At 41.9% G+C, this 14,442-nt stretch overlaps 1 protein-coding gene across 2 annotated transcripts in view; it reads left to right on the top strand.

Annotated features, from left to right (window-relative positions):
- LOC149313402 (uncharacterized) overlaps nucleotides 1–14,442 on the top strand; it is a 162,781-nt gene that overhangs the window by 96,012 nt on the left and 52,327 nt on the right. For both annotated transcript variants that reach the window (XM_089519048.1, XM_089519050.1), the window contains 7 exons: nucleotides 34–126; nucleotides 235–339; nucleotides 2,235–2,332; nucleotides 4,011–4,161; nucleotides 4,610–4,723; nucleotides 7,234–7,401; nucleotides 8,373–8,462. In XM_089519048.1, coding sequence (XP_089375174.1) covers nucleotides 34–126; nucleotides 235–339; nucleotides 2,235–2,332; nucleotides 4,011–4,161; nucleotides 4,610–4,723; nucleotides 7,234–7,401; nucleotides 8,373–8,462 — 819 coding nt within the window. The remainder of the gene's footprint in view (nucleotides 1–33; nucleotides 127–234; nucleotides 340–2,234; nucleotides 2,333–4,010; nucleotides 4,162–4,609; nucleotides 4,724–7,233; nucleotides 7,402–8,372; nucleotides 8,463–14,442) is intronic.

The following is a 14,442-nucleotide window of genomic DNA, read 5'->3' as shown; positions in this document are numbered from 1 at the left end:
ATTAATATGTTATATTTTCCTCTTACTTAAAAGGACCTAAAGGTGAAGCTGGCCGAGCCATTCCTTTGCCTGGTGCCCCAGGGGCAGATGGTATACCTGGTGCTCCTGGATTTCCAGGCATCCAAGGTACTTTTTCATTTTGATGTAGGAAGTGGTCCACACTATCCCCATTCCAACAGAATTCTGTGTTTGCCTGACAACTAAACTTGGCTCATTTTGCATTTAACTGTACAGGTGACAAGGGAGATCCAGGCATTACAGGAAGGCCTGGCCCACCAGGTGAAAAAGGCCTGACAGGACCACCAGGAATAGGGTTTCCTGGCCTTCCGGGACCTCCAGGTATAATATTATTTACAAGTTTAAAGTGACTGGTCTTTTGAGAAGGATTCCTTGGTCTAGGAAGGTTTTAAAATAGCAGATCCTGCCATTTGTAAGAGGAGGAGCCTAAGATAAAAGCCCCTAGTATCCTTTAATCCAGTCATACAAGTTCCAGTGGACTACATTCCTTGGAATTCCTGTTGGTTAGTCCCAATTAAACTAGACCTACGTACTTCAGTGCCAAATTGTGAGTCAACACATAGGTAAATCCAGTAGATTCAGAAGGTAGAACTAAGAGCGTATCCAGAGGAGGGCAACCAAAATAGTGAAGGGTCTAGAAGCCATGACTTATGAGGGAAAAATTAAGGAGCTGCTATGTTTAGTCGGGGGAAGAGAAGGTTAAGAGGTGATATGATAACCTTGTTTAAATATCTGAAGGGATGTCATATTGAAAATAGAGCAAGCTTGTTTTCTGCTGCTCCAGAGAATAGGACCCGGGACAATGGATGCAAGCTACAGGAAAAGAGATTCCAACTCAACAAAAAGCTGTTAGACACTGGAACACACTCCCTCGGAGTGTGGTGGAGTAGCCTTCTTTGGAGGTCTTTAAACAGAGGCTGGATGGCCATCTGTAAGGGATGCTTTGAGTGTGAGTTCCTGCATGTCAGAATGGGGTTGGACTGGATGGCCCTTGGGGTCTCTTCCAACCCTATGATTCTAAGAATAGAATTTATAGCATTGTCTTCAGTTAAATTCACCCTATTCCCACACAAACTAATTTGCTACCATGCCATTGAAATTTGATGGTGTGATAGCAGAAAAAACAAACCCAACATTATTCTTTGTAACATGTCACTTGTGGTTGTCATAATTCACTTGGAGAGCAGAGAAGCTACCCCAGTAAGCAGCAGACTAGAGGTCAAAAAACTAAGGCGTGGTACAGACATACCAAATGCTTTGTGCTGGCGACATACCAAGATAAAAGGACTGCATGGCAACCGCATGGTCCCTAAACCTAGTACGGCATGGCGCCATAACAGTGGCAGCACCCCATATATACGGGTGCCGCCATTGTTATGTGCCAGACCCATAGCGTCTGCACATCGCACTGCGCTTGTGATGTCACTAGTGCACCATTGGCACACTCGTGTGTCACAGTGGCAGTGCAAAAAGAACCCGCTTTTGGCAGCTGCAGCTTCCCTACGGCAGAAAAAGAAGCACCGACAGGCCGCCGTTTTTCGGTAGTCTGTCCCACACCTATGAAACTGAGAAAATACACCAGTAACCAGGAAAACCAAGAAACAGACCAGTTCCAGGTTTCCAGAAAGCAGGGCAGAGTCTCCAAGGTGGCTTGCACATCTTTTGAGAAGGATTCCTTGATCTAGGAAGGTTTTTCAATATCGTGTCCTGCCATTTGTAAGAGGAGAAGCCTAGGATAAGAGACTCCAACACAAGCTGAGTGATAGGCATTACCTCAAGTCCACAGAGTGTTTGCTGCCTGCTTTATCTGGAGAGGCTGAATGCTCAGTGAAAACACCTGGGGCAGGACCAATGGAACTGCAGATGTGCCGAAACTTAGTAAGTCAGCAGTTACATAAGTTTAGGTGATCCATTGATTGCACTCTTGTTAGGACCAATAATTGGATTGAAGTAGGATATGGCTCACAAAGATTCATGGTATAATAAATATGTGAGTCTTTAAAGTGGCATAAGAAAATTTGTCAAAATAGCTTTCATTTACCTTCAGTTGTATGTACTCCAACATCACGTCTCTCTTTTAACTTATCTTAAATTTATTTATTCACTGTTTTTAAAAAATCGTCTATTAGGTGTCTGGTTTAACTGCAGAGATTTATCATTTCCAGTATCATTTCATTATTAGTAGTAAAATTTGCAGTATCATCTCTGGTTTGTAGGTTTCCCAGGACAGACAGGTGCACCAGGTTTACCTGGAGGGAAAGGAGATACTGGTCCCCAAGGATTACCAGGTACACCAGGACTACAAGGCCAAAAAGTAAGTGTGAGCAGCTTGGGCTGACTTTGAATAATTACAGCTATGCTACCAAATGACAGTTTAAGGTGGGAAATGAATATTTATTTAGTTATTTAGAGTATTTATACCCCACTCTTCAGCCACAAAGGCTCTCAAAGGAGCTTACAGATAGTTAATTTGACAGTTTGCTGCCCTCAGGCTTACAAAAGGAGAAGGGAATGGCAGTGGGGAAGGGGATCACATTCAACAGATACCGTCAGGTCTTCTCTTCCTCCAAGGCCAGGATGATAGCAATTAATTTCATTAATTTCAGTTTCTTATTTTTTTCCAATTTTCTATGTTTCACCCTATTTCCATATTAGTTTCCACATCAGGGAGGAAAGAATAAAGACCACAATAATTTTAATATGGGGGATTTTTGCTGTTTTAATTTCTATTTGTAATTTGTTTTGTACTGTATTGTATTTTATTAGTATCTTGTAAACCGCCGTGATCGAAGGAACGGCGGTATATAAATAAAATCTCATTCATTCATTCATAAAAATTTGTAAAAATTTCCTCCAAAATGTACATTTTACACAGTTTGTTCCATGTACAAATTTATGCAAGCATTTCCCCCTGGTAATATGCATTTTAGTACATTGTATTCACAATGCATGCATTTTGGTGTACATTTCCTCAGATATATACTTTTCTGGAATACCGTAAATACTAAACAATAACTGTTTTAGGTTTCATATTGATCTGGATGCTCTGAACAAAGGTGTTCACTTAAAACTGTGAAATGAATGAATTCCATCCCCCAGCGTACTCATCATTACTATATAACTACTGAGAACTCCAATAATGTTTCTGATGGTAAACCCACATAGGGAATCTGTAACATTTTCCTCAAACCAAGGAAACCCCTTCTGAACAATATCTGTACCCTTTAATTATGGATGAGTCGAGTGGTATAGGCAGATAGGACTTTCAAAGGTTTTGGAAAGAAGAGATCTAAAACACTGAATAAGTAGTTTACAGTCCCACACAGATAGAGAATGTGTAGCATGTTTAAATGAATTAAACATATGCAGCCAAAAAATCAATTTTCAATTAAAACAATATATGAAATTCAACAAGTGCCTTCTAGCACTTTCCTCCTTTACTTTATCCCTAGCCTCCTTCCATTTAGTACCCAATTCAACCTCTCTTCTTTGCCCTATCTTACACGTATTGTATCATCATTGCTTCTAATCACTGTCCACATTCTTCTGTTTTCAGACACTCTCATACTAGCCTACCCAGTTGTCCTCCCCTTCTTCTCTATTTCCCAACCTTTTTTATTCTATCACTATTTGCCCTTTCTGCTGATACTACACAGCATCCCTAGTACCTTTGTGAAACTTCTATTCAAAAATGTTTCTTCATTTCACTGACAAAATCAGTTGCTTACACCTTCATTCTGAGACATGTAAATATGCATTCTTTTTCTATTCATAATATTTCAAGCAGTGATTTTGAAGAGGGCAGTAAGGTGGCACTTTAAATCCTTATTTTTAAGCTACCTTTTTTAAAAGGTACCTTCAGGTAAATGTAGTTTTAAAGTGACCTAAAAGTTTAGCTAATTATATAGTCACTGTGGTGCATACTTGTCTTGTCTAATGGGTTTTTATTTTTTAATAACAACAACAACAATATTTTATTCAAATGTCTTAAGGGTGAACCAGGACTTGGTCTCCCAGGCCCCAAAGGTTTTCCTGGTGCAAAAGGGCAAGATGGGTTTCCTGGAGCAAAAGGTGATCAAGGGTATCCTGGTCAACCTGGAGAAAAAGGATTTCCAGGTGTACCTGGCCAGCCAGGATCCCAAGGTAAGCCTTTTGCAATTATTAGCTAAAATTATAATGGTCCAGCATTATTGTTTTCTGTGTAAAAATATGAGGTAGACATGGTAGCCAAAGATAAGCTTATGCCTTTTAGTTTCCACATGAATTATAATTAGTAATTTCTCTCCCTTCTCCTCATTTTATTTCCTCTTGTTTTCATGAGAAATCACCTTTCTGATCATCTCTCTTCTCCTCCCTTTGGTTTTAAAAGCATAACAAGAGAAGCCTGATATGTGGGCCAATCCAATGCACAGTTACTCAGAAGTAAGCCTCACTAAGCAAAATGCTTCTTACTGCCAAATAAGTGTTTAGAAAATTGTAACCTTAGTGAATTTGAGAGCATATCTAGTATTTCACACTATGAAGAGCAAATGGCAAATAATCTTTAAAATCAGTGATGTAACACATGACTGTCTTTTATTTTTCTGCTTAGGTGAGCCTGGTCCTGCTGGATTACCAGGTGTACAGGGCTCCCCTGGTGTGCCAGGAATAGGACCTCCTGGGCCCCCTGGGCCCCCAGGCCCAACTGGCCCTCCAGGATCAATAGGTAAGTTCTTTGTCTAGGATTTCTTTCCACCTGCATTTATATTTACAAACAAGATATGCACTCTGAGATGCATTGCCACATACATTCGGTTTGCATTGCCCAGTTTGGTTTGGTTTGCATTTAGGACAGTGATCCCCAAACTGTGCTCTTTAAAGGATTTTGGACTTCAGCTCCCAGAATCCCAGACTATTGGCCAAAATAGCTGAGGGCTCTGGGAGCTGAAGTCCAAAATCTCTTAAAGAGCACAGTTTTAATAATGAACCCTTGTGTAAAGAGAGATGGCTCACATATGATGACATACTGATTAAGAGCCAGCAAACTATTAGATTAAAAGAACAGGAGGAGCTAAAGGAAGAGCAGTTTAATTGTAGCTGGTTTCTTTATAGACAGATTAGAGAAAGGTTCAAGATCGATCTGAAAATAAATGGTTTTGGAGAATGGGACAACGAATTTACAAATATAATAAGATCAGAAAAAAATCATCATATTGCAAAATTCTATAAATTGTTATTAAACTATAATTAAGAAAATGAAATGATAAAACATTGTATGGTCAAGTGGGCGCAAGACATAGGGCAAAATATCACATTGGAATGGTGGAAACAGGTCTGGGAAAGAAGTTTAAAATTTACTTTGAACTCTAACCTTAGAGGAAATTGGTGTAAGATGCAGTTCCACTGGTACCTGGCACCATATTAGCTATCTAAAATATGTAAGAATACAAGCAATCTATGCTGGAAATGTGGAAAAGAAATAGGATACTTTTTTTCATGTTTGGTGGTGCTGCAAGAAAACTAATGAATTTTGGAAGGCTATTCATTTGCAGATTCAAGTGATATTAAAAATCAAATTTCCATTGGACCCTAAGATTTCTTTTTAAATATGGTGACTGATAACAATATAAGGAGAAATTATGAATCAATACTGCTATATATGGTAATGGCAGCAAGAGTTGTATTTGCCACAAAATGGAAAGATGAGAACTGTCCAATAACTGGAGAATGGTTTATTAAATTGTATGAATTTATGGAGGTAGATAAGTTAACAAAGGCCCGATCTAGACGGGTCTATAGTACGCCCTCGTCACATGCTAGGGGTTGGCCAAGGGCGCACTGCCCATATGTGCCTCACCCCTAGCACGTGATGAAGTCATGAAAATGGCGGTGCCCTGTACACACAGGCACCGCCATTTTGATGCGATGGACGCTTAGCGTCCGCACATCGCACCCCCTTGTGACATCACGAGTGCACCACTGGCACACTGCGGCATCACAAGGGCACCGCAGAAAGAACCCGCTTTTTGCAAATCCTTTTTGCCACGCGAGGAAGCTGCACGGTTTATCCGCTGTGGCTTCCTCACGCGGCAAAACAAGGTGCCGTGTACCCCGCCTAAGTTATTACATGGAATACACTAGAACACTCCCGAAAGGGGTGAGTTCCATTTATCAGTTATTTAAAAGAATATAAAAATTCTAGTTATTATTTAGGGCTGTATATATAAATTATTTGACTGGATAAAGAAATAATGTAATATAATATAATATAATATAATATAATATAGGTTAATAATAATAATAAATATGGATTTTTAGGAGGAAAAAATTATGAAAAGAAACCCAAAGCAAGGAAGTCTAATTTTTAGTTAAATGTAGTTTAATGTTGTATGAGTTTTGTGTGGTAGATGTTGATTGATGTATCTGAAGATTGATGCATGTGTTGTTGTTTTGTTATGTTATGTTTTGTATTTATATGTGTTGTTTTATCAGACTTAATAAAATAATTTTTAAAAAAAAGCACAGTTTGGGGACCACTGGTTTAGAAACTGCATGGGATTGGGTATTATGTAAAGAATTTGAACATAAAGTAGAGTAGTTATTTTGAGTATGTTTTCAGGTTAATCCAATAATGTCTACTAAGATGTAAGATATTAGTCCACTATAAGTGGCTGTACGATTGCAGATTTAGCATTCTTTCTTCTAAAGTCTGATATTTAGCTTGGCAGATTTTTAAAGAAAAATAAAATGTTTTATTATACAGTGGTACCCCGGGATACGAATTGATCGCGTTACGAAATTTCCGGGGTACGAAAAAGTTAGATTTGAAAAAACTGTTCCGGGTAACGAAAGATTTTTCGGGTTACGAAATTAATTTCGGCGCGAAATTCAAATGTGAAGCGCGGCTAGCGGCTTTCCAGCGCTAACGGAAAGCCTTTTCGGGTTGCGAAATGTATCGGGTTACGAACGGCGCCGCGGAACGAATTAATTTCGTAACCCGAGGTAGCACTGTAATTGCTAAACACTAAAAGTTTGTAAAGATTTCCCCTCCAGTTAAATCAGTAATTTAAAAGGAATGATTAAAGGACCACTAAAATGGATAGGAAAAGATTACTCTCAAAGTGCAAATTGTTTCCCTAATTTTTAAAGTATGGTATGTATATTATGAGTCAATAACCATTTAAACATCTTGTATTCAAAAGCTACTTTGTATGATTTTTCTTTTAATTGCTTCAGGAGTGTCAGGAATAAAAGGAGAAAGGGGCTACCCAGGTATCCCTGGACTAGATATGCCAGGGCCAAAAGGAGATAAGGGTAGCCAAGGACCAACAGGGCTGCCAGGGCTGCAAGGGATACCAGGGGTACCTGGCTCACAAGGACGAGAAGGGAAACCAGGCATTCCAGGTATGCTTTTTTGCCTTCTAGTGATTCACCATTATTTCTTACCTTATCACCTTTTTTGAGTGTAAAACATGTTTTTTTCCAATTTATAAGGATGCAAGCAATACAATGAGCAAGGAAGAAATGGCAGAAGTGTGAATTCTATTACCTTTCCTTTCCCTCTTAGGAACCCCTTTATATGGCAGATATCTTAGTGGCACAGAGTGCAGAGGCCTTCGGCTATTACAGAAGTGTTACCCAAAATGCCACCAGGAAGGGACACATAGTTAATATTCAAATAGGAGAATTTTATTAGCTCAAAAGAAAGCAGCAAAGGGGGCTTGGGCAACTCAAATTGGGGATCAAGCTTGTGTATACCAATTTCAAAAAACAGAATGCTAGTTCCAAAACAGTTTTTATTTATGAGTCTCAGGTAATCACCATTTATGCAACAACACTCACGCATGCACACGTTCAAGGACTAAGAATTGAAAGGTGGTAGCAGATAGAAATTTCAAGGGTTGCAGAGGTAGATACTGTACCGATTCCAGATGCGGAGCTCAAGTCAGGGGATACTGAGAAGAGAAATGTCTCAGCAAGATGCCGAAGGATGATGGTATGGCCAGCAATGCCGAGGAGTCGAGTGAGATACGAACAGGAGTGTTTGTCTGACCTCAAGCAAGACTGAATTGCTAATGACCAATGAGGCATACTTATAGGGCAAAACCTGTTGTGGGGCAGAATTTGAATTAGAGTGAAGTTTCCAGGACAGAAAAATGAGAAGGAAAGTTGTGAATGGCCAGACAATCCATTCAAATGTCCTTGGACAAAGGAGTATTGCTCCCAGAGGGAAGTATACTTAGATTTTTGTTCACACATAAGCACAAGGTCTGTCACCCGCCATCACTTCCATCGATGAAGGGATTATGCAGATTCTGATCTTGATTGATCTATCCTGGATATGTGCTCTTGATTATTATTCAATTTGGTTTCAGGAACCAAAGGTGAAATGGGAGTTATGGGAACCCCTGGAATTCAGGGTCCTCCTGGCCCTATAGGATCACCTGGACTTCCAGGTGAAAAAGGTAAGAATTGTACCCTTCTTTCCCTTTTCCTAGGTGACACTCAGCATTTTGCAGCTGCCAACAGTGCTCAGCTTTCCTTGAACTGTGGGAGAATGGCTTTGCCCTTTGCGTTTTCAAATAAGAATGTTTTGTACTTCTACAAGACTTTTGAAGTGGAAATTTTTTATTGTTAAAAGCTAAAAGCCGTCACAATATAAAATATATCCAACCAGTAAATACAAAAACAGAGTTAAAAAAAAGCATAAAAATCACCAAAAACAACATGGTAAAGAGATCCATCAACAAAAGGCCAATAATACATCATAAATGATAAAATAATATAACCATAAAACTAGACTGGAACTAGCCATCATTCCCATCAAGAAAGCTAATACTAATCTTGCTAGCAGCTAAACCAAATTTTGCTACCATAGAAGTGACAAATGCATTGTTGCCAGCCAAAAGGACACAAGTCTGCTGAAAACAAGATCTACCGGAAAGGGATTTCAAAATACAATCAAGAAACCTTTGTCTAGGAGATATATACAGAGGGCAATGTAGAAGGTAATGTTCTATATTCTCCACTTCCCCAGTTTTGCAGATACATAGTCTTAAATGAACAGGAGTGTTGTTATATCTGCCCGTCAAATAGGCAGAAGGCATACATTGGAATCTTACAGCAGTAAATGCTTTTCTAGCAGGGGCCAAAGTAAGATTAATAAAGTAATACTCTAACCCAAATGAAGTCTTGTACAATCGGTACCAAAGAGAAAAAGGAGAACTTGAAAGTGAAAGAAGATCAGCCCATTTGGAAGCAAGATAAATTTTCTCTTTGATCAGTTGCTTGACTCTACGGGTGGCATAATTTGGAAGTGAGTCCACATTAATCTCAAAGCTCTGTAATGTTGTTCTAACTATAGATACCCAGGAGTTTGGAGAATTAAGAGATATTTGTTATGAAAAACATTTTTGGGGAGCCTAGAATCACTCATGGATAACAACTTTAACCAGTAGAAGGCAAGAGCAGTATGTGTACCAGCCAGAAGAGTAGATTGGCCTGTTTCTGCTCTCAGAAAGGAAATGAGGGTACACTTAGGGACAGCCAACAGGGATCTTAGAAATAGGTTCTGAACAATTTCTAAATTTGAGGCACTGTTGTATCCCCAAATTTCTGCTCCATATAATAACTGGGGAACAATTTTTCTTTGATAAACCTCAGTAGTGGGTGATACTAAGTGACCTCCTTGAAGTCTATGAAATTTCAACAAAGAATTTATAGAGAGGGATGATTTTAGCTTAGTAGCAACAAAATGAGTTTTCCATGACAAATTAGATTGAAATCTTAAACCCAAGTAGTTGTAATAGGATTGTTAATCAATAGATTTTGCCTCAAAATTCCACCGATGAAGGTTTTTTTTTACCAAAAACCACAACTTTGGTTTTAGAGTGATTGACTATTAACATTTCCTTTGTACAGTATTCATTTAGCTTCTTTAAGAGTCTGCGCATTCCAATTAAGGTGACCGAAATCAAAACAATATCGTCAGCATATAACAACAGTATATGCTGAACAGTAGCTGGGAAAAATTTTGATCCTTTTAAGGCCTGGACGACATCATTAATATAGAAATTAAATAAAAAAGGTGCCAGAAGACAACGCTGGCGTACACCTCTATCTGTGGGGATGCTATCGGATAGAACCCCATTTGCCCCAAGTCGAACCCTGATGGTAGTATTATGATGTAACATTTGAATTAGAAGGAGCAGTCTTCTATCAATATTTGCCGCCGCTAACTTTGACCAGAGTCGATCTCAACAAAATCAACAAAAGCAGTGAAAAGTTCTTTTCTATCTTTTTGGGAGTATTTTTGAATCACATGGTGTAAAACAGAGCATTGATCTAGAGTAGATTTACCCTTCCTAAACCCGGCTTGTTCTTCTGTACCTATGTGCTTATAGTTATAAATGATGGAGAAGAAGTATCACATGGTTCAATTACAGACCTGTACTGTGCCTTGTTCTTTGTTGATGTTGATGTGATAACAAGGTGGGTAAAAGGAGAGTGCTTTGTACTACAGGCCTGCAATATTTAGCATTCGGATTTTTTAAAGTAACTAAAAGTAAGAATCTGGAATGTGAACTTATTATTTTTTTAATTGTAGTGATAGAGGTTGGGGGACTTCGAACTATGATTGTAATTTGTTTTTGTTTTTTTAAGAGTGGACAATTGATAATAATAATAATAATAATAATAATAATAATATAGTTTATTTATATTTTTCCACCTCTCCCAGATGGATCGAGGAGGGATTACAGTTCACTAAAATACACATGAAACACATCGATAAAATAGACTAGCAATTAATATAAAACTAGTTTATCATCAAGTGGCAATAGAGACAATCAGAGGATGGGGGATATCTCTTATACAAGGTCAGGTGGGTAAGCTCGCCAGAAGAGATCCATCCTAAGTGGCCTCTTAAATGCCTCCAAGGAGGCAATAAGACAGATCTCTTCCGGGAGACTATGCCATAGTTTCGGAGCAGCTACAGTAAAGGCTCTTTGTGATAGGGGCTACACTGGGCTGCCACCCTTCCATTAACATCCACCCCACTCCCTCAAATATTCCCACAAACAGCCAGGCTTCTGAGGGTGCATTATTGGGCTTTCTGCCAAGTTTTTAACCATGTTTGCCCTCCCCCTACTTTTATGCCTATATAGGCCTTCTTTTAATTGAACTATGCCATTCTTAAAACCAGGAAGATACTGGGCATCCAGCTTTGCTAACATTATGTTTTGAAGAGTGTCCTGTTTTAGACGGAAGGAGGGTGTGTGTGTGTGTGTGTGTGTGTGTGTGTGTGTGTGTGTGTGTGTGTTTTAACTGGTCCCAGGTTGACCTCGACTTACGGCTACCCTATGAATGAGACATCTTCATCCTATCTTCAACATCTCTGTTTAGACTCAGGGCTATGGCTTCCTTAGTTAAGTCTATCCAACTGTAATGCAGTCTTCCTCTTTTCCTACTGCCTTACTGTTTTTTCTAACTAATCATGCCTTCTCATGATATGCTCAAAGCATGACAGCTTCAATTTAGTCATTTTGGTTTCTAGAGAGAGTTCAGGCTTGATTTGTTCTAAGACTCATTTGTTTGTCTTTCTAGCAATTCACGGTATCTAGTCCATGGTATCTATAGAACTCTTCTACAGCACCACATAAAAAAATGAGCTGATTTTCTTCTTTCTTCACCATCCAGCTCTCACAACCATACACAGTGATGGGAAATACAAAGGCATATACAGTTATAACTTTAGCATTTAGAGATGTATCTTTGCACTTCAGGATCTTTTCTAGTTCTTTCATAACTGCCCTACAAAGTCCTAGTCTACTATGGATTTCTTGACTGCATTCTCTGTTCTGATCAATGATTGAGCCAAGGTATGGGAAACTTTATTTTAATTTCTACATCATCTACCTTAAAGATATCCCATTCATCTTTAGTCATTATTTTTGTTTTCTTAATGTTCAGCCTTAGCACTTCTTCTTTAACTTTCTTCAGTAATTGTTCAAAGTCTTTGATATTTCTTCTTCGTGGTCTCTGCGAATCATACAAATGGGTTTCACTGCGCCTGCGCAGTGCTGTTCAGAATCTTCTGGAATCACTGGGCAAAGTTTACTTTGCAACATATAGAAACTTTTTGGTGGTAACTCCGCCCACCCGTTATAAGGCCCCTGCCTTCCCGCTCTTTTCCCCAGTTCCTTTTTTCCGCCGCGTTAGCTGCTGTTGGAACTTCGCTCGTCGCTCGTCTGCTTTGAATCACTGGCTACTTGACTTCGGACCGTTTTTGACCATTCTCTTTGCTGACCTCCCTATTGTACTTCGACCTCGGACTGTCTGACTTCGCTTTTGTATTCTTCTTCGGCTTCGTCGACCCGGAAAGATGTCCCCTCCCTTCAAAAAGTGTGTGTGTGGGGGCAAACTCCCTGTTCAAGACCCGCATTCATCATGCTTACTCTGCTTGGGCAAGGACCATGACATGAAGGCTTGCCAGTTGTGTAGGTCCATGACGTCCCAAGCGAGGAAGAATCGGGAGTCCCGCTTGACCTCAGCCATCGCACAGGGTAAGGTTCACGGGGAGAGTTCCCGTCCAGCTTCCGCCCCGTCTCCAGCAACCTTACCCTTGGCCACCAAGCCCCGGGAGAACCCAGCGAGTGCCGTGTCTGCACCTCCGGCACCCACTACACCTTCTCTTGTGGCCCGCGGCCCAGACAGGCCCAGCGCCACCACCAAGGCTCTTCAAGTGGCCAGCGGCCCAGACAGGTCCAGTGCCACCGACAAGCCCTCAAAGCGCCCCCATAAAACTTCGGGGACCGAGGGCTCGACGGCTGCAGCAACTCCCTCCGGTTCCGCCTCTGGCGTTGGTACCGACCGTGACCCTTCCGTCTCCTCTCATGAGTCCAAGTCGGCTAAAAAGAAGGACAAGAAGGCCAAGGGTAAAGACGACCGCCCCTCAGCCGCGGTCACATCAAAACCCAGCTCTCCTTCGAAGCATAAGTCCTCCAAGTCCGGGACTTCTGCGATTGTTGACCTGGATGACAATCCGTTCTTCCCTCCGGAGACTCCAAGGGCCCCAAAGAGGAAATCTAAATCTACAGACTCTACATCTTCGGCCCCAAAACAAAAGAGGCCACGTGGCGATTCTTCTAAGGGAGCCTCTACATCCAATGGCGCCTCCAAGCATACCGACCATCGCTCTGGCTCCAGGCTCCACTCTCCGGACCGTCCAATCCCGACGGCACAACCTGCGGTTCGGCCCCGTATGGAGGTCCATGTACGACCCTCATCAGAGAGACCTGAGACTAGCCCAACACGAAGCCCTCCAAGGTTTACTACTGTGCCCCTTGGAGATTCTAGAGACGAAGGTTCGCAGCCTAGAGGACGGCGCTCCCCGACTCCGGTTCCATCTTCACCTACCCTACAGCCCTCGGGTGTCGAGCCAGAAGATCCTGAGGTCTTTTATGACTCCGAGGCCGACCGGTACTACATGGAGGTCCCTCGAGACACGGCACTGCGCAGCTTCCGGGACAAACAGCAGTGCCACATCCCGAAGGGCAAGGTTTCGGTACCGACTCCCAAGCCGGTGGACCAAACAACATCCAAAGCTGCCGTGACCTGTCCGGAGCCGAGGTCCCGTCCTTCGACATCCGCTCAAGATCAACCCAGGGTGGAGGATTTCACTATCCAGTCAGATACTGAATCCGACCTGGTACAGGTGCTGTCTCCAGCTTCCCAGTCCGATGATGAGCTCTCGCTCCAGGACTCTCCACAGGACATGCACCATCCGGAGCCAGCCTCCCCCACGGATGACCTGAGGACCTTCAGTGAACACATCATAAAGATGTCCAGGGTCCTGGACATCGAGTTGGCTTACCCTGAAGAGTCCGCGCGGGACCCGGTAGAGCACCGCATACATGGTCGGATCCCAACTCCACCGTCCATCCCTCTCCTACCGTCGCTGGAGACTATCATCAAGAGGTCTTGGGAGACCCCTGCTTCGCTGGTCGGGACCTCGCGCAAGATAGAGTCACTCTACCGTGTTCCCCCTGCGAGCTGTGCCTGGCTGTCGACGCACCCTAAACAAAACTCTGCTATTGTGGAGGGTGCTCAAATCGCCTCTACCCACAAGCAGGCGACGTCCCCAGTGGACCGGGAGGCCCGTAAAATTGATGGACTAGCCAAGAAGGCATACTCTGCGGCTTCCCTGGCGGTCAAAGCCATCAACTACACGGCCTGTATGGGGGCTTATGTCCAGGCCCTTATGGAAGGTGTCTCTCCCTTGGTCCCGGACATCCCGGATGATACCCAGAGGAAGCTCGTCGAGATTCAGGACGAGACACACTCTATCAGCGGCTGGCTTATCACCGCATCCCGAAACATGGCCGACTGTGTAGGAAGGGCCATGTCGGCGTCGATGGCGCTCCGTCGACATGCCTGGCTGCGCGG

The sequence above is a fragment of the Sceloporus occidentalis genome, unplaced genomic scaffold (assembly GCF_023333645.1).
Source record: "Sceloporus occidentalis isolate IW3139 unplaced genomic scaffold, rSceOcc1.0.p SCAF_4, whole genome shotgun sequence".
Taxonomy (NCBI): Eukaryota; Metazoa; Chordata; class Lepidosauria; order Squamata; family Phrynosomatidae; genus Sceloporus; species Sceloporus occidentalis.
The sequence above is the reverse complement of the archived record's forward strand: the minus strand, read 5'-3'. Positions and strand labels throughout refer to the sequence as shown.